General features: G+C 49.5%; 1 protein-coding gene across 2 annotated transcripts in view; it reads left to right on the forward strand.

Annotated features, from left to right (window-relative positions):
• WWP1 (WW domain containing E3 ubiquitin protein ligase 1) overlaps positions 1–25459 on the forward strand; it is an 866202-nt gene that overhangs the window by 804146 nt on the left and 36597 nt on the right. For both annotated transcript variants that reach the window (XM_086965959.1, XM_086965960.1), the window contains exon 22: positions 12554–12626. In XM_086965959.1, coding sequence (XP_086822085.1) covers positions 12554–12626 — 73 coding nt within the window. The remainder of the gene's footprint in view (positions 1–12553; positions 12627–25459) is intronic.

Consider the following 25459-nt stretch of genomic DNA (forward strand, 5'->3'; position numbering starts at 1 on the left):
ACTGAGGAAGGGAGTTTTCCCGAAACACGTCTGTCTAGAAAATAAAAACTCACCTGTGCTGAAATCCCGGGAGTGCTGCCTTTCTTTTCGTTGAAGGTGAAAAGGAGTAGAGCTTTGATGTGTTACGCGGTACACCACCGCGTTGCAGCACCCGCTTTTAAAGAGTGACTCGCTGTTTGTGTGGTTCGGAGCAGTGATATATATATGTATATATATATTCACAGAAAAAACCATAGGTTTTAGGCCATATATAGTTAGGGATTTGCATTTACAAAACCTTATTTTACTCGCATAAAACCATTGAAATTCGCATATATATTTAGATGCGCTAACTATATATCGCGCACCCGCAATCCACTGCTGATGATGTCACATATTACATCATTCATGACATGGTCAGTGACATCACTGATGACATCACTGATGACATCATCCAGTGACTGTATGTTTCTGTAAAGTTAAAATATGTCTTACATATTGAAGAATGAGTGGATGTATAAGTGTCTGGATGAAGGATTTAGTAGGTGCATGACTGTATGAGAGAGTGATTAAATGTGTCTCACTGAGTGCATGGGTTAGTGACTAAACTATATTAATTTGTGCATCATTATATCTGTTGTTCTATGAACTGCTGCATGTGTTGATCAGTAGCTATATGAGTAACTGTATGGGTTATTGATTGGTTGCCCAAGTATTTGTATGGAAGAGTGAGTGTGTGTGTGGGGGTGGCTGGGAGGTGTGTGACTGTGCATACATGTGTGAACAGTTTATTTACTAGATCTATGGGTTCAAAACTGCATGTGGAAACAGCTGTATGGGTGGTTGACTGTGTACGAGTGTATTGGTGAGTGAATGGATATCTCAGTGCTACATGTCAAAGTAAGTACATATGTAAAACACAGTACATGTGAAAGTTCAAATATATTAATTACTGTGTATAGGAGCCAGTGAATGTGTGAGTGGCTGTATGGATCATTGTGAACTTGTATCAGGGATTGTATAAAAGAGTAAATATGTGTTAGTATATGTTTGAATAAGTAAGGTGTGTATAACTGTATAGTTGAGGATATGGAGGTGTGATTGATTCAGTGCATGACTGACTAGGTGTGTGAGTAACTCCATGGATGAGTGACCGTCTGTGAGTGTCTGTTTACTCTGAGTGTATCTAAGGTTATATTAGAGTCTGAAGAGGTTGATTGTATTATCACATGATTGATGTCATCAGTGATGTTGTCAGTGATGTCATTTGAGTTGTCATCAGTGATGTCATTTGAGTTGTCATCAGTGATGTCATAAGTGATGTCACTGACCATGTCATGAATGATGTAATATGTGACATCAGCAGTGGATTGCGGGTGCGCGATATATAGTTAGCGCATCTAAATATATATGCGAATTTCAATGGTTTTATGCGAGTAAAATAAGGTTTTGTAAATGCAAATACCTAACTATATATGGCCTAAAACCTATGGTTTTTTCTGTGAATTTCAATGGTTTTTTAATACCAAATATCAAATGCTGTCAAATGTCAAGTACATGATAGGTAAAAACATTTTCGTGTTTATGCACGCTGATGTGCTTTGAACGCTGCCCCCCCTTCCCCCCCTCTTTTCTCTTAGCAGTACTCTCTCTTTGCAGATAGTGAAGGGTAGTTAACGCAGGCCTTTGCCCCCGTTGTAATCCGTCGTGCCTGCTTCTCTCTCTATTTGATTGATTGCTATCCAAGCATTTACTGTTTTAGAATTGGTTCTCTTTGGTTCATTCTGTATTTACAAACAAGCACAGAGTCGCAATACTCTGTTTAGTCTTTGCAGATAGTGAAAAATAGTTTTAAAAAAACAAAAGGAATCGAGCAAAATCAGTAGGCCACTAATGGGATCTGTTTTTGACCTCGCTAAAATAGAAACATTAAGAACAACCCCTCATGAGAAATACGAAACTGGTAAGATGAACTTAGCTCCACACCATGATGGCTGCAAGACAGCTCGACTCCGCCGCCCACCCCACCCCACCCCACCCCACCCAAAATAACGACAAACCCTATGCAAATATTATAGATACATACAAAACACACCAGCAAAGTAACAGGGTAAAATGTTTTATTAAATAACTATATACATGACAGCCTGCTGCAACATCGATCCAAATGCCTTTTGGTGACTCTTCCACTGTGAACATTGTCCCACAATCCGTTTGACCTGAAACGATTACACAAATAAAACATTTGTGAGTTTTAAATTTCCGGAGAAGTATAATTCACCAATAGTTTTCTCTGTAGATCTTTTTCCCTTAACAATCCCAGTTCCATCACCCGCCCAGGATATCACTACTGTTACTTGTCATTGTTGCTTCTGTTTTAATAAAAAATGTTTTAAGGTATTTACTGTTTTTGTTGCGATGTATATATTTATAAGTTATTAAAGTGTTATAATCCTACTATTTTTTTATCGATTATTGCTGTTTGAGATATTCCCTGTCTACAAACAGAGCAGAATAGAAATATTCTGTCTCCCTTTGCAGATAGTGAAGGATAGGTAATGCGGACTTTTGTCCCCCGTTGTAATCTGTCACTCCCCACTGATTGAGAAACTACTTCCACCCGGACCATTTATTAGAGGTACATCATCTGACTCAACCGGAGAGAAACCCTAATAAAGAAGACATATGTAAAATACGAAGTAATCCCTGTATCCTGTTAAACAGAAACTTTAGCATGAAACACACTTTAAAAGGAAAGGAAAGAAATTGAACACAATCCGTAGGCCTCTGATGAGTTTTTGACTTCGCTAGAAATAAGAAACATGAAAATGGTGAAAGAAGCCAAGCTTGACGTTACGGCAGCCACGAGGTAGCTAGGCTCCGCCACCCCCCCCCCCCCCACTGCTCCAAGCATGTCCGTCCCACCGCCCGCCACGCCCAATAACGGTAACATGAAATAAATACAAATCAGCAGATACCTACCCCCATTCCGGAAACTCCCGAAGTGCAACAGGTTCGCGGCTACGCTCATCCGGAAGACGAGGCCTTCGGCACGTGTAGGGCGAGTCCTGCTGGCAGTCGTCGGCCGGGGAGGTCATCCCGTAAGGTGGGCCAGGAGAGGAGCCGAAGCCGACGGGATTCTTCTTCTTTCTAAAATCATCACTGCGACAACGGGGGGGGGATGTCTTGCATATGCCACCGACCCCCCCCCCCCCTCGTTGGTTCGCGGTTACGCCCATCCGGAAGATGAGGCCTCGACACGTGCAGGGCGGGGCCCGACTAGCCGCCATCAGCCAGAGAAGTCGTGGGATGGTCGGCCCGGAATGTACTGGTCTTCCCATTCTCTTTTGGCGCCCTGCAGGCCACGGGGGGGGGGGATGTCTTGCCTCTGCCTCCGACCCCCCCCCCTCATATCTCCTGGTCTGGCCTCGGCTTGATATGAACTCCCCGTTCGGGCCTGAAGCGGCGCCCTGCAGGCCACAGGGGGGGGGGGGGTGTCTTGCCTCTGCCTCCGACCCCCCCCTCTTATCGCCTGGTCCGGACATCACGGATATCAACGCCAGGTGTCGGCGTGGGGTGCGCTGGGAGGGAGAGGCGGCGCGAACGAGCCTCTCCCACCCCCCCCCCCCCAGGTGGGGGCCCCTCAGCTGCACCCCCAACGCTCCACTCACCCAACAAAAGGGTTCGTCCACTCTTGCGATACAGCGACGCTCCACTCGCCCAACAAAAGGGTTTGTCCACTCTTGCGATGCAGCGACGCTGCACTCACCCAACAAAAGGGTTCCTCCACTCTTGCGATGCAGCGACGCTGCACTCACCCGACAAAAGGTCTCGTCCACTATTGCGAGGCAATGATGCTCCGCTCACCCAGCGGGGGTCTCGTCCACTGTTGCGGTGCAACGGCGTTTGAGTTCAACTAGAAAATGAGTCCTGCATCCAGAAACGTTCTCCTCAACTTTGAAGATTCTATAAGAGCCACGGGGCCCCCGACCCCCGATGGGGAATGACTGCCATGATCACCCACGGAACGACCACGAGTTGGTGGAGACATTTTGACTATACTTGGACCTGCCTGACCTCACCCAAAATGGCGCCGGTACAAATGAAACTCTCAACTCCTTGTTGTGCCCCGATTGCTCAGCCTTGATATCATGAGATATGTATGCAGTTTTTAGCACATGAATTGATATGGGATAAGACTGATTATATGTTCGGACAATGAATTGATCCGGGATGGGCATTGATTATACGTTCGAACAATGAATTGACATGGGACTTGTACTGATTACACATTCGGACAATGAATTGATATTAAGTTCTAATGCATCATTGATTACTGTATTTATTGAAGGTTAGAATTGTCGACACTTTTGGTACTTGCTCACAATGAATTATCGATATGATTTTGTTGCACTTGTCGCATTTTTTACTGATTATATGTTCGGACAATGAATTGATCCGGGATGGGTATTGAAGTTCGAACAAGAATTGACATGGGACAGGTACTGATTACACGTTCGGAAAATGAATTGATATTAAGTTCTAATGCATCATTGATTACTGTATTTATTGAAGTAATACTGATCTCTCCGCATGAAATTAATTTTCCACATGCTACACAAGTCAATCTCATCTGCCCAAAGTTCTTTTGCAGATTTGGGACCGTTTCCCTTGCCTCTGACTCACTTATTGCTAAGTCATTGGTGGATGTTTTTGCCGGTCGGGGGTTATCCCCCAAATCTCGAAGTTGTGCTTTAGAATAATTAAGAGGGTGCCACCTCTCCATGTGCCGATGCATGGTATGATTACCATAGCGCTATTTTTTTTCGGTCCCCCTCAAGAGGTTTTTTTTTTGCAGATGAGGCAGGTAACGAACTTGGCTTTAACTTTCTTTTCATGAGAAGGAAAAGAAAAAAATTGCCAGATAAAATTCACTTTCACATGGGACGTTCTTGGCATTTCTTTTAGTTTTTTTAATGTACATGTTCATAAAACGATTACACAAATGAAACATTTGTGAGTTTTAAATTTCCAGAGAAGTATAATTTACCAATAGTTTTCTCTGTAGATGTTTTTCCATTAACAAACCCAGTTCCATCACCCGCCCAGGATATCACTACTGTTCCCCATGTCATAAACCATTGTTGCTTCTGTTTTAATAAAAAATGTTTTAAGGTGTTTACTGTTTTTTTGCGATGTATATATTTTTAAGTTATTAAAGTGTTATTTTCCTTCTACTTTGTTGGAGTGCTATATATTTTTAATGTGACACATAATTGTGAAGACTTTGATGTACAAAAAGGCATCCCTGGAATCTTCCGCTTCAGGCTCGGACCCACACACCCTCACAGTGAGAATCCCCTCCCCAAGCACAATACAGGATGGTTATCAGATAGTAGGAACACGTGTGGTGTGACGGATCTCATCGGGTGGGGGCCTTGATCTACTGTAACTCCTTTGAACAGGGGTGATTCTCTACAGCTGGAGCCATAAACTACATCGGCAGGGCTAAGTGATAGACTGAGACCGGCCTGCACAATCAGACACAGAGGAAGAGGAGTGTCAGAGAGTGCGGTAGTGAATAGGGTGAAAGGGAGGTGTCGGGCGGGCACGGGGTGTGATTCTCAGAGAAGAACAGCGCAGATGGGAGGAGGTTTCTGGCCCATGCATGAGAGAGAGAGCGGGGGTGACCAGTGCGTGGGGGAGATGCTTGCGAGGGTGGGGAGCCGTGCTGAGGATCGACGGCGTGCAGAGAGTGGGTCTGGTCAAGGCATCTAAAATGGCTGCCGTGCACGACAAAATTGTGGCATTGGAAAAAAGGCAAGATAGCGCAGACAATGTTTATCAATAAGGATTAATTTATAACAAAATATTTTATCGCAGTGACAAAATGGCGGTCAACCTTTCCTGATTTCCATCGAATCGAACGTTAACAGACGTCACGCAGCAAAAAAAAAAAAAAAAACGCTCACGCACAGCCGCTGGAAGACATGTATCAACATATATGAGCCTCCTCAGCCACCCTCAGAAAACATAAGGGTTCAGGATAAGTCTCCCGTCCCCCCTTATACCCTGTAATTTAATTAAATCGAAACACAAAATGGCGAATTCCCGTTTCGCTACCAGTTTGCGGCCCGGTTCGCGATCCGGGAAGCGCTTCTACCGTGAAAAATCAAATTTTTTTTATTTTCCCCACGGGACCCTTTAATAACCCCAACATCATTCCTAGGGGGTCAAGAGGGGTCTACCTTGCCCCCTTTCATTAAATTCCCCCTTCGTTTTTCACCTCTTCTTGTCTCTCGATCCTACCGAGAGACAAGATGGCGGCCGCACCGGACTGTTTAGAATGTTGACAGACGCCGGAGAGCCAATCAGCATCGCTTCGCAAAGCTCCGTGACGCGAAAAGTACGCGATCTGGAGCGCTATCCAGGACGCTGTCACAGATATATAAATTTTTTAAAACGTTAATTTCTCAAAATCCACTGGAGTACATATATTGAGACCCAGCAAAGGCACATCGGGCTAACAGTCCCTACAATTTTGCCAAGTTTCGTGCAAATCCATTCAGCCGTTCGAGCTAAAAGTGAGGCCAAACGACCTATGGAAATTAACATGGGAAAAACGCGTTTTGGGACCCCCCTTTTTTCTCGGCCCCCCCTTAACGAAACCCCCCCAAATTTTCAGGGGCTGCTCAGAAACAAAATGTGCCATTTTCCTGAAAATTTCAGCCGATTCCGTCCACAAACGCCAAAGTTATTAGACATAGAATTTTCAAAAGTCCCATAGAGAAAAAATCCTAACTATATATACCTACTGGCGATAGCCAGTAGGTTATATATATATATATATATATATATATATATATATATATATATATATATATATATATATATATATATATATATATATATATATATATATATATATATATATATATATATATTCACTGAAAAAAACTGAGGTTTCAGATCAGTTATAGTTAGGAATTAGCATTTAAAAAACCTATTAAATTCACTGAAAAAAACGTAGGTTTGACACCAGTTATAGTTAGCTGGAAATTTTACTGAGATAAAACCATTGAAATTCCCACATTATAGTAAGTTGGACTCACTATAACTTGCGCGTGTAATGCACTGCTGATGACATCACATATTACATCTCTCATGACATGGTCAGTGACATCACTCATGACATCACTGATGACACCATCCTTGTGACAGAGTGACAGACCTCCTTTCACTGTAAAGTGACCCCTTATGGTCATTTCCCCCTTTGTTTTTGCCACCTCTTGGGTTTCTACCGAGACACAAGATGGCGGCCGATCCGGACTGTTTCGAATGTTTACAGACACCCGAGAGCCAATCAGCTCTGCGTGCGCAAGTTGCGTAGCGCGCCCGGTGCGCGTACCGGGGCGCTGCCATAGATATATATATTTTTTTGAACCTAAATTACTCAAAATCCACTGGAGCACATATCTTGAGACATAGCAAAGGCGGAAATCCATTCAGCCGTTCGGGCTAAAAGTGAGTTTGACCGCCCTATGGAAATTAACATGGGGAAAACACGTTTTGGGACCCCCCTTTTATCTCGGACCCCGCTTGACAAATCCCCCCCAAACTTTCAGGGAAGGACCGGAGCTCGACTAGGCCAATTTGAGGACATTTTCAGGCAGATTCATCAACCGGCGCCAAAGTTATTCCAAATAGAATTTTGAGATTTTGCATTGGAAAAAATCCTAACTAGAACTACCTACTGGCAACCGCCAGTAGGTGTTATATATATATATATATATATATATATTTTGTTTTTTCAAACATCAAAACGTGCCTTATTGCAATTTGATATTCAAATAATCTCACAATGAGAAATTGTGTGATTAAAGCTTACAATTAAACTCAGTAGTTTCTACCAAATTCATTTACCATTGCTTAAAAATAATAATCTCGCTGTGGATCGGCATTTGGCAATCCCCGTATGGAGATTGCCATTCTTCCCTCTATTTTTGCGACATACAGCTTTGTATCGGCACCCATCAATAAGATATTCGTCAGAAATGAAGTCGTCACATTCAATCCTCTAATGCAATTGCTCATTAAAAAAAACACACATTGTTGCACAATCTAGGTCCCCAGATGTACTATCAGCTGCTCCCCACTATTTACCCCATTCAGGGTCTTGATTTGAAGGTCGATTATATATAGCGGCTCCAATCTCCTTAATTTCAACACTCTGTCTCCCCGTCTGATGTTTGCTGGGACACAATCAATGCTAAAAAACTGTAATAGATCCCTGTTACTTTTGTGTTTAATAGCAAAGTGTCTGGCGACTAGATAATTCAAATCCTTCTTCGTTATGGCACGCATATGTTCAAGTATCCTTATTTTCACAATATGGATCGTGCTGCCTATGTACCTTAGGCCAAACGGGCACCTCAGGCAATAGACCGCATGTGTGGTCTGGCAGGTCATAAATTTGTTAATCTTTTGCCTGATTTGATTCCCCTTTACTTCATAGGTAAGTACTCTTTTGCTAAAAGCACAGTCCTTACACTTACCACACGGGTAAAAACCTCGCTTTTCATTTAGTGTTCCCTTTCTAGATGGAATTGCATCTAGATGACAATGGATCAGACTATCCTTCAGTGACTGTGCCTTTCTAAAAGTAATCAGTGGAGCTGGTGGAATATCTGCCCCAATGATTGTATAGGTTTTTAGCACATGCCAATTTCTTCTCATTATTTTTTTTTTTTTAGAGTTTCCACATCTTCTGAATAAGTTGTTAACATGCAGAACTTTTCCTCTTTCTGATTTTTGGGCTTCTCTTGGTCCGTATTTTTCATTAATCGGTCTCTTTGTAAATTCTCCACTTTCTTTAAGGTGTTTTCTAAAAGATCTATTCTGTGTCCTCTGGCTCGAAATCTGCTAAAGCTCTCCTTGATTGCTGTGTCAAAATCGCATTTTCTTGAACAGTTACGTTTTAACCTGAAGAATTCCCCGTAGGGTATACTGTTCTTCAATTTGGGTGGATGGCTACTGATGGCATGCAACGTACTGTTGCCAGCCGTAGGTTTTCTAAATAGGGCTGTTGACAGTTTCCCATCCTGTACCTCCACCCTCCGGTCCAGGTAGTTCACTTCCACTGAACTGATCTCCCCTGTGAATATTAAGTTAGCATAATTCTGATTCAGGTGTTCTATATATTCCTCTGCTTTATTGATTGACCCCTTCCATATCAGAAAAAGGTAATCAATGTATCGATTCCAGGCTACTATCTCTAGTCCAGATGTCATTGGCTGACCAGGCCACCTGCTCCTCCCACCAGCCTACGAACAAATACGCATAGCTGGCGGCAAAGCAGGTGCCCATTGCGGCCCCAGATACCTGCCTGGAAAGATCTCTCTGAAAAATAAAAATGTTTTTTAGCAGACAGAATTCAATCAGTTCCATCAACATATTGTTATGATTCGCGAGTTTCAATGGTCTCTTCTTCATTAACCACATTGAGGGAATACATTCGCATTAATCGTACTGCCTAATTGTATTGGATATCACAAGTTTGTATACTTGTATTAATCATATGCAGGGGCTCAATGCGGTGAAGTATTTTTTACAGAACGGATGGTGATATTTAAAAGTGAGCTGGCGGGAAGCATTTCTATCAGCAGGCATTTGAAAAAGACATTCATGTCGAAACGCGTCATGCCAAAACTCTGATGAAATAAAGCTACTTACCTAGATTCCTACTGTGAGAATCCTTTGTGTGTGAGATATAAATATGCCAGATGCCCAAAGAGATTGACTCGCACTCGCGGGGGGTTCAAATCCAAGTTGGATTTATTCCACAAGAAATCAAACGATAAGACGCGTTTTGGCGGTACGCCTTCGTCAATATATATATATATATATATATATATATATATATATATCCGCAATACCTCGCAGATTAACCTCGCATATCCGCGAAATCACGAGCGTAGACCCAATTGTAGTGCATTATTTTATTTCCTTTTTGCAAAAGTCAACTCTATATATATATATAGATATATTACGCTCGAACTTTTCAAAGTTCCAAGAAAAGATGCAGCACTCAAGGAGGGGTTGTGAAGTCACGGAAGGGTTTATTAGGGGAGAAAACCGCACAGACGCGCTTCGGCGTGAGCCTTCGTCAGTGTATCAATAGTGACTTAGAAACAGCATGTTAATAAAGTTTCTTTACAATCAATGACAACGACATAGGACTAGACCCTCAAACATCACTATGAGCGCCATCTTGGAATGTTGTTATATCCGACATTCTTCCACATACGAAGAACAATTTAGCAGATACTGATTATCTTCGTATTCGTGTGAGGAGGGTATGTAGTTTATAAAGCTGTCACAAGATTTTGACATAAAATAAAGCCGTGGATCGGCTAGTGTCCTATGTACAAGATGTCCCATCATGATTATAGCATTTCCTACATACTGAAAATAACACCACAGTTATCAATATTAATCTGTTCAAGATTCAAAATGTACAGAATACATTATTGAGTTTGCTGGCATTGATTCAGTCAATGAGTTCTGTATACTTAACTAGAAAGATTTTTTTTCAATATACTCAAATAAAAGATGTTTTTCTTTTTTGTATGCACAAGGTTCAGTTCAAATCACAGTAACATTGTATGATCAATGGTATACTGTAAGCCCTGCAATAACTGCATAGATGGTAATTAGGTGCAGGGCAGACTTCAGAGAGAGCAAAGAGCAAAACAAAATTAATATAAGACAACAGAAGGAAGAGAATACAGATTCAGACAAAGGATCAGTGTCCCTTTTCTATCTGCATGTATATATGGTTCCTCCGATCCTTATTCGTATCTCAAACAAACATTGGAGACTACAGATACTGTGAGTCCAGTAATGGCATGGTAATGAAAAGTCCCTATTCTATCTTTAAAAGGGGTCATTCCCAGAAGGTGATCTAGTTGTTATAGTGTCACTTTCCTAGATGGAATGCCCTTTCTTCTCCACTGTTAAGTCCTCTTGGGTGTTTGGTAGAGAGGTCTATGATATACCATGATTCTAACCTGCGGAGTCTTCTCAGACGATCGCCTCCTCGAACATTGGGTGGGACAATGTCCAGCCCGAAGAATTGGAGTTTATTACGATCCTTGCCATGCTCCCCAGTAAAGTAAAGTAAAGTGCCGGGCAACCGGGTAGGCGTAGATGTTCCAATATCCTCAGTTTGAGTTCCTTAATTGTACTGTCGATGTAGCAGAGGCCACATGGGCAGTGCAAACAGTACACTACAAACTGGGAACTGCAGGTTATGAATTTCTTAATATATATATATATTTATTATTATTATTATGATTTTTTTCCACAAAGCATGATTAAGGATTTGGGCATAGTTGGGAAAATATCCCATGTAATATGCAGTGTACGCCTCGATTGTGCTAGGGATCTGCACCTTCTTCTCTCACCTAGAAATGGGATATAGTGTTTTATTCTTTGTAAGTGTAAGCAATTCTAAGATTGTTCTGCGTAGCTTCAGAACCTTCACAGATCATGAGGGTTACTGGCTGGTGTACCATGCATATTCCATATAAAAGCGGTGTAAACCCAGTCTGAGCTTAGTTTGTCCTCCTGTTTATGTTACATATATATCCATCCCTCTTCATACCCTACTTAAAGTGTTCCAGAATATCTCATTGTTGAGGCCCTTTTCATGACTACAGAGGCTGTAAATCCACTTTTGTTCTCTTAGGAAAATAACTTTCTTTGGGTCTCGTGTTGTGGTGGGGATGCGTGGTTTATACAATACAGTCCAGTGCATGTCTTCCACTGTATGGTTTTTTTCCACATAGTGTGTTGTGAATCTTGTCATGGTTTTATGGCACCTGATGTTACTCTTGTGCTCCATGATTCTGATCTTTACCTTACGTGTTGTCATACCTACGTAGAGTAGGTCACAGGGGCATTTTTGAATAACAGTTCGTATGTTTTCGTTGCTCCCAGGGATAGTTCAAGCCAACATCAATGCACGTTGTGTCCTTAGTGAGTTATTCATTAAATTATCTGATCTTGACCAAACTACATTTTAGATTCTTTGTATAATTTCAAGACAACTAGCCATCCTGCTTGAGTCACCTTGACTCCAGTTTTTATTTTCATTAAAAAAAAAGGGACTTATCGGAAGTGGCTGATATTTCCCTATGTTTACAGCATCTCATATTTTATCCAGCAGAGCAGTGAAGTTACAAGGAGTTGTTGGCAGTCGAATTACAGGGAAGCGTTGCTTTTTTGAAACGGACAATGTACCAACCAACCATCATTCTTTATATATCTATATGATTGTCTGACTTGATGTATACACTCATGCCAGAGGCAAGCCAATGGCGTTTGACCATTCAGGTTTCTGGTCTGCTTTTGATCATTTTCATTTACAGTGTAGGTAATGCATTTCTGACACATTCAGAATATATTTGTGGGGATGTCTTTAATTGCTGGTTGAGTAAAAATAATTGCTTTGCTGAGTCAATAAACAGGTTGTTTAATTTCTACTAATTACAACTTTGTCATCAATTTGTAGGAAGTAATGGTCCACAGAAGTTTTGTATTGAAAAAGTTGGCAAGGAAACCTGGTTGCCAAGAAGTCATACTTGGTAAGTTGTTGCATTTAGAAGTACAAATGTTTGTTAAATGTGAAAAAATAGATGCCTATGAGAGCGTCATTAATTTTATCCATGAGCCTCAAAGTAAGTGGCGCGACTGAGGTGGTGGTGTGGGCTGCATGTGTGAAGCGGCCAGCTCTCGAATGTGCCGGCCTCTGGGCTGGCTCTCCTCTCCTTTGCTCTGGCCTGAGGTAGGCGGTGGCGGGAGGAATGCAGCTGCGGTAGGAGAAGGCCAGGGCCCGCGCTGCAGAGCGCCGGCCTAGTGCGACTGGCTCGGCTAGGTGCGGGCTGCACTCTGGCTCTCCCCTTCCCCCCCTGACCATTGTGCTGCCCACCCGAGGTGGAGGAGGATTACCTGGAAGAAATAGCTCACCTGGCACCGGTACAGTAAAGAACAGGCATACTGAGATGAATGGGCCCAGCACTGCTGATTGTGACCAATAGAGGGTCTGCAATACAACGGAGACTGTTCTTCCCCGCTATGTGCCTTATGGAAAAGCAATATTGTGCAGGATGATTACCCTATTGAGCGCCGGGTGCAGTGGCTGGGAGTCTTAACTTCACAGTGCATTTGGTGCCGGGTTGGGCCCGCAGCTCCAGCTACGGGTTGGCCCTGCACCTGCAGGAGCTGACCATGGCACAAGGTGCACTACGGGGCAATACAGAACAGTGGTGCTTCGACTGCTTACATAGCGCCTGGGAAGCTACAAAAGCTTATCATCAGAAAGGCGGACAGACAACATACAAAACTCACATTCGAGGCAAAGAAAATGCCCAGGACTTCCCAGCATGCAAATTCGTCCTCGAAGCAAGAGCCATCCTCCCAGGCTGCTACTTCATTGGAGATAACACTGTTAGATATCCAGCAAAGCCTGCAATCTATAGACGGCAAGATAGATGCCCTGAGTATCCGTATGGACACCATTGCCACCATGCTTGATCTGCATGCCACACGCCTGACCACGGCGGAACAGCTTATCTCTGGGACCTAAGATGACTTGCAGGCCTTCGCTTGCAATCAACTCAATATGGACAAATCCTATCCGTTATTCAGGCATAGAATGTGGATCTGGAGGCACGCTAGCACCGGAACAACTTGCACATAAAAGGCATTTTGGAGTCAACAAACACGTCATCTCGAAAGCTATGTGGAGAACATGTTACGGGAGGTGTCTGGCGGCGAACAACTGTCCCCACTTGCTGATCGTGCTCATAGATCCTTCCAGGCAAGGCCTCTTCCGGGAGCATCCCCAAGACCGATCATCGCAAAACTTTTAAACTATCGAGACCGGGACTCTTGTCTTGCGCCTATCCAGAGAAAAAGGCTTCACACACTACCAAAATATTTACAACAAGGGGTGGTGAGGGACAGAGTCTCTGAATTAAGCAGAAAGCTCTCACCCAGTCAAGAGATCAGGGCTAGATCCAACACCGTTTTTTAGCTCACTGCACCATCCCAGTTTCAGAACCTGGCTGTATGCAAATTAGTCTGTTCCTGTCCCAGTGCATGATGGGAACAGGGCAAACCAAACTACAAAAGCCAATTCTTACACTGGGAAGGAAACAAGCTCCCGGGGACCGGTTTCTGGCATTACAGCCGTCTTCGGCCCGGTTTGCTTGAATCCTGATGGTGCAATGAGCAAGGGTCTCACATCTGAGAATACCCTTCCACGCTTAGGGTGGACAAAAATATTTACAACAAGGGGTGGTGAGGGACAGAGTCTCTGAATTAAGCAGAAAGCTCTCACCCAGTCAAGAGATCAGGGCTAGATCCAACACCGTTTTTTAGCTCACTGCACCATCCCAGTTTCAGAACCTGGCTGTATGCAAATTAGTCTGTTCCTGTCCCAGTGCATGATGGGAACAGGGCAAACCAAACTACAAAAGCCAATTCTTACACTGGGAAGGAAACAAGCTCCCGGGGACCGGTTTCTGGCATTACAGCCGTCTTCGGCCCGGTTTGCTTGAATCCTGATGGTGCAATGAGCAAGGGTCTCACATCTGAGAATACCCTTCCACGCTTAGGGTGGACAAAAATATTTACAACAAGGGGTGGTGAGGGACAGAGTCTCTGAATTAAGCAGAAAGCTCTCACCCAGTCAAGAGATCAGGGCTAGATCCAACACCGTTTTTTAGCTCACTGCACCATCCCAGTTTCAGAACCTGGCTGTATGCAAATTAGTCTGTTCCTGTCCCAGTGCATGATGGGAACAGGGCAAACCAAACTACAAAAGCCAATTCTTACACTGGGAAGGAAACAAGCTCCCGGGGACCGGTTTCTGGCATTACAGCCGTCTTCGGCCCGGTTTGCTTGAATCCTGATGGTGCAATGAGCAAGGGTCTCACATCTGAGAATACCCTTCCACGCTTACCACACACTACCAAGGCAACGAGATTGTCTTCTATCGCGAGTTTACTGCAACTGTGCAAGCAGCAAAGGACGAATTCATAGAGGCGAAGAAGAAATTACAGGCCCTGGCCAGACTTAGAGCTGATCATGAGGGTACACAAAGTGTTCACCTCCCTCAATGCAGTCATGAACTTCCTCAGGACCAGGGGACAGGCCCGCTGTGCCTCCCCGACTCTGTGATGTAATAAGTGCCTTCATGGACCTGGCTGCGAGACTATGCAAATAAGTGGTGAGGACTGTGGACATTAGCCACAGGGTTGAATGTTCTTATTGCATGCACACGGTGGGTGGTTGAAGCAGCTGATGTCCCAAATTGGAACTAGTGTATAGTCCGCCGACTACATTAGTTCCCAAATATTGAGACATATGCTTATCACTAAATATACAGCTGGCTTAGCTGCTGCTGTCAATGAAGGGTCTGGTGGGACTGATGTTTTTTTTTCACAACGATTTTGTTGAGCAAATCAGGCAATGAAATCGTGGCACCCCACAATCTGGAGATCACCACCAACAGTTATGACACAGCGTGTTACATATGCATTAATGTCTAATCAAGAAAAGGAATAAGGCTCAAGAAAAACAACCCCGCATCCCACCCCATCCCGTCAACTCCCAGAACCCCCTACCCTCCAGAACCACCCCCCCTTCCCCCCCAGCGCACGTGTGCAATTAGCAGCGAGTAGAGTTTAGGTGCAGCGTGGCAGGCATGCCACAGAACTGGGCCAACAACTTTAGCACTTTCATATGTCTTCCTCTCGATCCACTGGGGGATCCAACGACAGTCCTCTGTAATCGGCCCACCGCTTCCAGATTTTAAAGTGCTTACGAGGGCAGCCCCTTGCCTCAAATACCGGTTTCTCGAGTCCCATGTAGTAGTCCAGCCCTGCCTTCCACGCAGACAAAGGGGGGGCCCTCTCTCCCTTCCACGCTCGGGCCAGATCCCTCTTAGCAACAACAAGTCCTAGTAGCAGTAAGTGGCATTTATAGATGTTCCCACCAATACCCTCCATAACATGCAGCAACCCCAGCCGGTGAGTGCGGGGAAGATCCCAACCCAGGACTTCGGACAGGCAGCTCCACACACCCCTCCAAAAGCCAGACAATCGAGCACATGACCAATGGCCTCCCATCCCTCAAACCCGTCCAGAGTTAAAAGCTCCGGGAGCAGGCCATTATGCCATAGTGGCGTCTCCGCTGTCAATTTGCCCCACCAGCCCATGCGGCGCAAGGCCTGCCTCCACACCGCAAAGACCACCCTTGTGACCGATGGCAGTGTCCGCCGCAGACGGGCCGAGTACAGAATGGTATGTAGCGTATTGTCCCCCATGAGTGAGCGCTCCAAGGCATAGGCCGGGTCTCCCCTGTCACTATACCACCATTCATTAAGAATGAGCAGCTGAGAAGCCTGATAATAAGATAACAGATCGGAGGTGGCCAGACCACCACAATAGGTGGACAAGAAACACGTCCGTAGCGCCACCCTGGCCGCACCTCCAGCCCATAGAAAGTGGCCCAGCACCGAATTGACTTGCCGAAACCACTGCGGGCTAATAGGGTAGGGGTAATTTTGTAGCTGATACAGCAGGCGTGGGAGCGCGACCATTTTGAAGATGGCAGATCTTCCAAAGATAGTGAGAGGCATCCTGGACCACGTTTTAATGTCGGCCTGGACCCGCTCCCATACCGGCATGATGTTGTGGTCCCAGGCAATGGTCCGCGATTCCGAGAGAAATACACCAAGGTACTTCAGCCCGTCCGTTGCCACTCGCAGTCCCGTTGCCCAGTGGTCCACAACAGCCCCGCCGCCCAGCACCCACAGGGTCGACTTGTGGAGGTTCAGCCGAAGGCCGGAGACCTCGCCAAAGATGCGCATGACGTCCAGGACTTGGGGCCCAGATCGTTGCAGGTCCGTGAGGAAGAACAGGACGTCGTCAGCGTATAACACGATTCTGTCTGCCAGATCTCCACTCCACACGAACCCGCGTATCTGTGCATCCGTGCGCACCCATGATGCCAGGGGCTCCATAGCTAGGGCGAATAGGTACGGGGACAATGGGCACCCCTGCCGGGTCCCCCGACCAATCTGAAATTGTCCAGATATGGCGCCAGCCACCCGAACCGAGGCCGTGATGTTGGTATACAATAACTTAAGGTACGACAGGAATACCGGGCCCAGATTAAGACAGGGCAAGAGTGCAAATAGGTACGCCCAACTGACCGAGTCAAAGGCTCTGTCCATGTCCGCCAACAGGAGAGCCGCCTGTTCGTCCAGGGCCCCCATGGCGTCCACCGCCGCCTGTGCCTGCCGGATGTTATGACGTGTGGCCCTGCGAGGCATGAATCCCGCCTGGTCGGGGTGGACCAGGTCCGTGATATATGGAAGTAGGCGGTTCGCTAGGGCCAGGATTTTGGCCTCTATATTCAATAGGGATTTGGGCCAATACGAGTCATGCCTGTCGGGGGCCCTGCCTGGCTTCTGAAACACAACAATTTCGGCGTGACGCCAATCCGGCGGTAGCTCCCCCCGAACCCGTGCCGCCTCAAGTGCGCGTCGGTACTGAGACCCCAATTGGAGGTGGAATTTCTTGTAAAACTCACATGGGTAGCCGCTCGGTCCAGGCGCCTTCCCGGTGTTAAGCTGCCCCAGAGCCTCCCCGAGTTCCTCAGCAGAGAGCGGAGCATCTAGTGCCGTTCTAGCCTCGTCAGAGACGGCCTTCGGCGGCAGATCATCCAAAAATTAAGAAATCTCATCCGCTTCCAGGGAGTCTCGAGAGGCATACTGTTCCTCGAAATATCGGGCAAAGCTAGCCGCTAGTTGGGTCTGTCATGACCGAGCCGTCTTCTGCAATGAGGCCCGGCAGCGTAAGCGGCTGAAAAGTAGACTGACACAGTCGATGGAGCATCATGCAGGACTTGTCGCCCCATTGGTAGATCCTACTGCGCGTGGCGAGCCACGCCTGTGTGGCCTCATCATGTAAGATAGAAGCATATGATTGCTGCGCCTGTAGGAGCATCCGTACTACGGTCTCGTCACCCCCTTCCCGGCCACGTTGTTCCAGGGCCTCAACCTGAGCGGCTGCAGCGGCAATGGCTTCTCGGTGCCTCCAGCGGGCGGCTGTGCACCAAGCAATGTCCACCCCCCGTATCGTGGGCTTCATCGCCTCCCAAACCACCACTGCGTCAGTATCCCCCACAAGGTTATCACGCCAGTAATGATCAATCGCCTCCCGCAAGTGGTGATCATATTCAGGTTGTTGTAGATGCCATGAGGACATCCTCCAACGGAATGGCTGCCGTTTCGTGGGGAGCTCTATCGTAACAACGACTGGGGAGTGGTCAGACAATCCTCTCGGCAAAATTGCAGCTTCCCGCACACGACTCAAGCAAGCACCAGGCATAAAGACATAATCGAGCCGCGAAAAAGAGCCATGCACAGCAGACACATACGTGAACTCGCGTGCAACCGGATGCATATGTCGCCACACATCCACCCAGCCCAAGCTCTCCACTGTTGCATGCAGCCTGGTGTGCGGGGCGGAGGGGGAGGATCCACAGCCACAGCCAGTCGCCTCTGGCGGTCCATACACACATCCATCACCTCATTCCAGTCCCCCCCCCAACCACCGTCAATGCCTCCGGGATTTCATCCCATATTGCAAACAGCCTCTCCGACAGGGCCCACTGCAGAGGGGGGGAGGGGTGGGGGGGGGCATAAACACTACCAAAAGTTCAGTACCCATCATTCCCTTGATAAAGACAAATCGACCCTGGGGGTCCGCCCACTGCTTCTCATGCACATAGGCCACCCTGCGATGGACCAAGATAGCGACCCCTCTGGACCCCCTCGTAAATCCGGCGTGATAGACCTGCTGGAAGCCAAACCTCTGAAGGCTAAGGACCTTGGAGCCCAACATATGAGTTTCTTGAAGCAAAAGCATGTCAACTGCCTCCCGCTTCCCCCAGCGCAACACCGCCCCACGCTTGATTTTATCGAGCATCCCTCTTACATTCCATGTTGCGACACGTAGGGACTTATTGGGAAGCATAGCAGTCTGTTCAACCATTGTCAAGGTGATTCCCCCTACCAGGCCCTCTGCGCCACCCCCACACACCCCACCTCTCACTCAGTACATCAGAAATCAACACGTGCGACCTCTCCCATCCACCCCAGAACCCCAAAACCGAAACAACCACCCCCACCCAACCCCGGTCCTGAACCCCCCCAACAACAAACCCTCTCTCGCCTCTCCCCGACGCCAACTCCCCCCACCCCTATACCTCATGAAACACTGAAGTATCTGTCGCGGCATGGACAGACCCGGACCCAGAACCGAGGAACCAGGGCCAACCATACCAAAGGATCCCAACACCCCTTAACTTGATGATCACACCCCCCCTAGGCAACTCCCACAACTCGTGAGGGTCGGAGGCCCCCGGTAAGTCGCCTCCCGAGCCCCAGCAGCGATACCACACATAGCCAAGACGAGTCTCAAAGCCGGCAGTCCGGCAGCAGCGGCACCCCCACATAAGCAGCCCCACTACGTGATCTGCAGCAAAGTAGGGCAACACATTACCAGGAAAAAAGGCCCGACCCTACTAGGGTTCAACTGCCAGTGTCAGAGTGTTCAGAGTCCATTGTCCCACTGGTCTGCGTCGCACTGGCGGAGGCGGATCTCTTGCGTGATCGGGACCTCCGATGTCGTCCTTTACGGGCCGGGCGGTCCGTCCGCTCCTGCGATGATCCCCTCGACCCGCCTGGGTCCAGCCCCGGTTGGGCATGCGGCCTGATCTTCACCGTTTCGTCTGTCCACCTGAAGACTTCCTCCGGGGAGTCGAAGAAGTGGGTCCGGGACTGGTACACCACCCTTAGGCGAGCTGGGTACAGCAGAGAGTACTGGAGTATCTGAAAGAAACACGTTAGTGTTAGATTCCTTACCTTAGAATATCCCCAGGCGTCAGTCTGGATCCGGAAACCTTTGCGTAGCAGTACCCCTGCGCGTCGGTAGGCGTCGTCTGCAGGCGTCCCCTGCGGCTCCGCGTGCGTCGTGCGCCGTGATGACGTCGCTGGAGTACATAGACGCCGCCTCCGCGCGCTGACGTCAGTTCTTCTTTTTTCCGCGCCAGTGGACGCAGATCTGAAGAGCAGTACTCCGGTCTTTGACCAAGTTTTTCGATTGTCTTTTCTCTTATTGTGCCTGATAGGATGCCTGGGTTCAAGAATTGCGATGACTGTGAGCGCACGATGTCGGTCACGGATCATCACCGCCTCTGTCTCCGGTGTCTGGGCCCCGACCACGACGTGGACTCCTGTGTCGACTGCCGGGCCCTCACCAACAAGGCTAGGCGGGAGCGGTCCCGCAAGCTACTGGAGCTCCGGGTGTCGGCCCCACGTCGGGACCGGGAGCGGTCCCGGTCCGGCCGGAGGTCGAGAGAGCGTTCGAGGGAGCGGTCGCGGAGCCGCGCCGAGCGTTCCGGAAGTCGACACCACTCGTCAGGCTCGTCAGGTAGGAAGCACAAGAAGTCGGGGCGTCGTCATCGTACCCCCGACTCCCCCCGACGCTCGCGCGATGCGGCCGGGGGCTCGGGTGACCCCAACCCCGCGGCTCCGCGAGAGTCGCCGGCGCGGCCTGCCTCATACCCTCCGGTCCCTGGGCATGGCGCGACGCCTGAGGAGATCGAGGCGTTCCTCATGGCCATGAGGGCGCTCGCTTCTCCGACGGGGCCTACGGTGCCTTCGGGCCCAGTGCTACCGTCTGGGGGCCCTGGCGGTTCGGGTGTCCCTGCCTCGGCGCCGCCGGGTGCTCCGGCCCCGGCGCCGCCGACGGCTCCGACCCCGGCGCCGCAAGGGCCTTCGGGATCGGCGCCGGCTGGTCTTCCGGCCTCCCCGGCGCCGTTGCCATCGGGGTTACCCCCGACGCCGCCCCCGCGCGGCGCCGGTTCTCCAGTGCCGGCTCCGGCCGGCGGTGGGGTTCCGGCGCCGGCTCCGGGCGGCGCCGTCCCCTTACCTTCTCCGACGCCGGACGCGGCGCCGGACGGGCGTTGCTCGACGCCGGTCCCGGCGCCGATGGGGCCCATGAACCCCGAGGAGCCGGTCTTCATCATTGACTCCGAATACGGAGAGGATGAGGAGTACGGTGAAGGTTGGGAGGGGTCCGAGGACCCTCTGTCACGCGAGTGCCAGTATGACCCGGACTGGACAGGTGACTTGGGGGATGCCAGTGGTTTGGACGACTCTCCTAACCCTGGTTTGATCTCTCCTCCTTCCGTGGCATCGGTGGAGGGAGCTGCCTATTCTGTGGTGCTGATGAGGGCTGCCAAGGCCTTACACCTTGAGCTCCCCGTCGCGGCCGTGAGGCCTAACATCCTCACCGAGGTCTTCAAACCGCAGTCATGCCCACAGGAGCCACTGCTGCCGTTTAATGAAGCCTTGTCAGACGTTCTGTTGGGCACGTGGTCCAGGCCCACTTCAGGTGCGCCTGTTGATCGGAACGTGGCCAGGCGCCACCGTCCTTGTCCGGACGACCCCAAGTACCTGTCTACCCACCCCACTCCTGAGAGTCTGGTGATCCAGGCCTCGACCTCCCAGTCCGCATTCCCATCGGCCCCGCCCGACCGGGAATCCAAGAGGTATGACCAGTTTGGCAAAAAGGTCTTCTCGTCCATTAGTTTGGGCCTGCGGTCTTGCAACACCGCTTGCCTCTTGGGCCGCTACACCCACTCTGTGTGGGATACGGTCGCGGAACTGCTGCCAGAATGCCCCATGGAGGTGCGGGCAAAACTCGGTCAAGCTGTGGCTGAGGGCCGGGATGCAGCGAAGTATTCAATACGGTGTGGTCTTGATACGACCGACTCGCTGGGCAGAGCTATGTCGACGACGGTGGCGATTCGTCGCCATGCCTGGCTGAGATCCGCCAATTTTTCGGCCGATGTCCAGAATACTTTGATGGACATGCCGTTTGATGGCTGTCACCTGTTCGGTGACAAGGCGGACCACGCGCTGGAACGCTTCAAGGACTCCAGGGTCACGGCCAAGTCCTTGGGTCTCTCGACCCAGCGTCAGCAAACGGGTTCGTTTCGTCCCTTTCGTGGCCAAGGAAGGGGCGCCCCCACACGTGCTGCCAGCCACGCGCCGCAACAATCCTTCCAACGCGGTGGCGGCCGTGGAAACCGCCGTGGTGGCGGTCGGGGACAACGGCGGGGTCAGACCACACCTTCCCCCGCAGCATCTACCCCAAAATCCTCCTAGTCCGTGCTTTCGGCCCCATGTGACGCCAGTGGGTGGCAGGGTTCGCCATCACCACGCTCACTGGCGCACGATCACTTCGGACAGGTGGGTGCTGCAAATCGTCCGAAGGGGCTACTCCCTCCCCTTCGAGACCTCTCCTCCAGCCATGCCACCGCAGAACCACCGTGTGTCGGGGGACCACTTGACACTTCTGCAGGAGGAAGTTACGGCCCTCTTGGCCAAGGGGGCCATCGAGCGCGTTCCTGGGCCAGAAGTAGGGTGTGGTTGCTATTCCCACTACTTTCTGGTGCCCAAGAAGGACAAGGGGGGCCTACGTCCTATCTTGGATCTAAGGAACGTCAACGGCTTCCTCCGGAAGGAGAAGTTCAAGATGTTGACGTTAGCTCAGGTCTTGGCTGCTCTAGACCCACAAGACTGGATGGTAGCGTTGGACTTGCAGGACGCCTATTTTCACATCCCCGTCCTGCCGGCCCACCGGCGTTACCTGCGGTTCACGGTAGGCCTGGAGCACTTTCAGTTTATCGTGCTCCCCTTCGGCCTTACCAGCGCCCCACGGGTGTTCACAAAGGTGATGGCGGTGGTCGCAGCCCATCTGCGCAGGTTGGGGGTTTCAGTCTTCCCCTACCTAGACGATTGGTTGTTGAAGGCGGGCTCGCCCCAAACAGTCGTCCACCACCTTCAGATGACGGCAGACCTCTTGCACGACCTGGGGTTCTCCATCAACGTGCCGAAATCACACCTGTGTCCCTCTCAAAAGCTCCTTTTCATCGGAGCGGTTCTGGACTCGGCGCAGTTTCGGGTTTATCCTCCGGAACGGCGGGTTCGGGATATTCAGGCTTTGATTCCCATCTTTCAGCCGCTATCCCGAGTCTCGGTCAGGTTGACGCTGCGGCTGCTGGGACTGATGGCTTCCTGCATCCTTCTGGTGCATCACGCCAGGTGGCGGATGCGGGCTCTGCAGTGGGACCTGAAGTTTCAGTGGGCCCAGCATCAGGGCAACTTGTCCGACCACGTCTTGATCTCGGAGGGCACTGCGAGACAACTGCAGTGGTGGCTTACGGACCGCGATTGGGTCAGGGGCAAGTCCCTCTCCCTTCCCAACCGGAGCACGTTGTCGTGACGGACGCGTCCCTCCAGGGCTGGGGTGGCCACTTGGGAGAGGCAGAGATCAGAGGCATCTGGTCTCCGGCGGAGTCCCGGCTCCATATCAATCTGTTGGAGCTGCGGGCGATTCGTCTGGCACTGAAGGCATTCCTCCCCTTTGTCAACGGGAGTGTAGTGCAGGTGTTCACCGACAACACCACCGCCATGTGGTACTGCAACAAACAGGGCGGAGTGGGGTCGTGGACCCTTTGCCAGGAGGCTCTGCGCCTCTGGCAATGGCTGGAACGTCAGGGCGTGACTCTGACGGTTCAACACCTGGCAGGTTCTCTGAACGCCAGGGCGGACGAACTCAGCCGTCGGTGCTCGATGGATCACGAATGGCGTCTGAACTCGGACGTGGCGCAAGGCATCTTTCTGCAATGGGGAGAGCCTTGGTTAGATCTATTCGCCACAGAAGAGAACGCGCAATGTCATCAGTTCTGCGCGTTGGAGTTTCCAAGACGGCACTCGCACGGCGACGCCTTTCGGCGCGAGTGGAGTTGCGGTCTGTTATACGCCTTTCCGCCTATACCACTTCTGCCCAGAGTGCTGAAGAAGATCAGGCGCGACCGGGCCCAAGTTATCCTTGTGGCTCCGGACTGGGCTCGAAGGTACTGGTATCCCGAGCTACTCAGCATGTCAGTCGGTCCCCCGATCCGCCTGCCCCTTCAGGAGGACCTTCTGTCGCAGCAGCAGGGGACGGTCCTCCACCCGAACCTGTCCAGTCTCCACCTCCATGCTTGGAGATTGAGCGGCGGCAGTTGAGGCCATTTGACTTGCCTCCTGAAGTCTGTGATGTTATTCTGGCAGCCAGGCGTCCCTCCACTAAGTCGGTATACGCCTGTCGGTGGAACAGATTTGTGGCATGGTGCACAGCAAAGGCTGTGGACCCTCTTTCTGCCCCTCTTTCGGAGGTTCTTCTGTTTCTTCTTTCTCTTGCCCAGCAGGGCTCTGCTCTGGGCACTATCAAGGGCTACCTTTCTGCCCTTTCAGCCTTCTTGAGGCTTCCTGATCAGCCTTCTTTGTTCAAATCCCCGATTTTAACTCGATTCTTGAAAGGCATCACTCACATGTTTCAACCTGTTCCGTTTGTGATGCCTCAGTGGGATTTGAACCTGGTTCTAACTTTCCTGATGTGTGCTCCCTTTGAGCCCCTTCATTCTTGCCCTCTCCGTCTCCTGACTTTAAAGACGGCTTTCCTGGTTGCCATCACCTCTGCCAGGAGGGTGAGTGAGCTCCAGGCTCTTTCTGTCCAACCTCCTTTCCTGTCCATTCATCCTGACAAGGTGGTTCTGAGGACTAGACCTTCTTTCATGCCCAAGGTTGTTTCGGCCTTTCACATCGGGCAGTCCATCACCCTCCCTTCCTTCTTCCCGCCTCCGCATCCTTCAAAGGATGAAGAGCGGCTCCATCGTCTGGACCCAAAACGTGCGCTTTCATTTTACATGGATCGCACACGCCAGTTCCGGGTGGATGACCAACTGTTTGTTGGCTACGTGGGTGCGAAGAAGGGACGGGCGGTTTGTAAACGAACCATCTCTCGATGGGTCGTCCTCTGCATCAAAGCGTGCTACTCTTTGGCTCGGAAGGAGCCTCCTGTTGGGCTGAGGGCCCATTCCACTCGGGCCACGGCGGCTACTACTGCCCTGGGCCGGGGAGTCCCCTTGCAGGACATTTGCCAGGCGGCTACGTGGGCCTCACTGCACACCTTTGCGAGGCACTACTGCCTGGACAGTCAATTCCGGAGGGATGGCTTCTTTGGCCGTTCTGTCCTCCAGGACTTTCTGGTGTAGTTTTGTATTGGTTCGCAGACCCACCACCGGGGTTGGTATTGCTGGGGTATGTATTCTAAGGTAAGGAATCTAACACTAACGTGTTTCTTTCAGATGAACAAGTTACTTACCTTCGGTAACGATATATCTGTAAGAAACATTAGTTAGTGTTAGATTCCTTACCGAACCCACCCATCCTCCCCGTTCTGCGAACTGATACCTAGGGTTAAGGTCATCCCTTTCAGGGCCCTAG

The sequence above is a fragment of the Lissotriton vulgaris genome, chromosome 4_1 (assembly GCF_964263255.1).
Source record: "Lissotriton vulgaris chromosome 4_1, aLisVul1.2, whole genome shotgun sequence".
NCBI lineage: Eukaryota > Metazoa > Chordata > Amphibia > Caudata > Salamandridae > Lissotriton > Lissotriton vulgaris.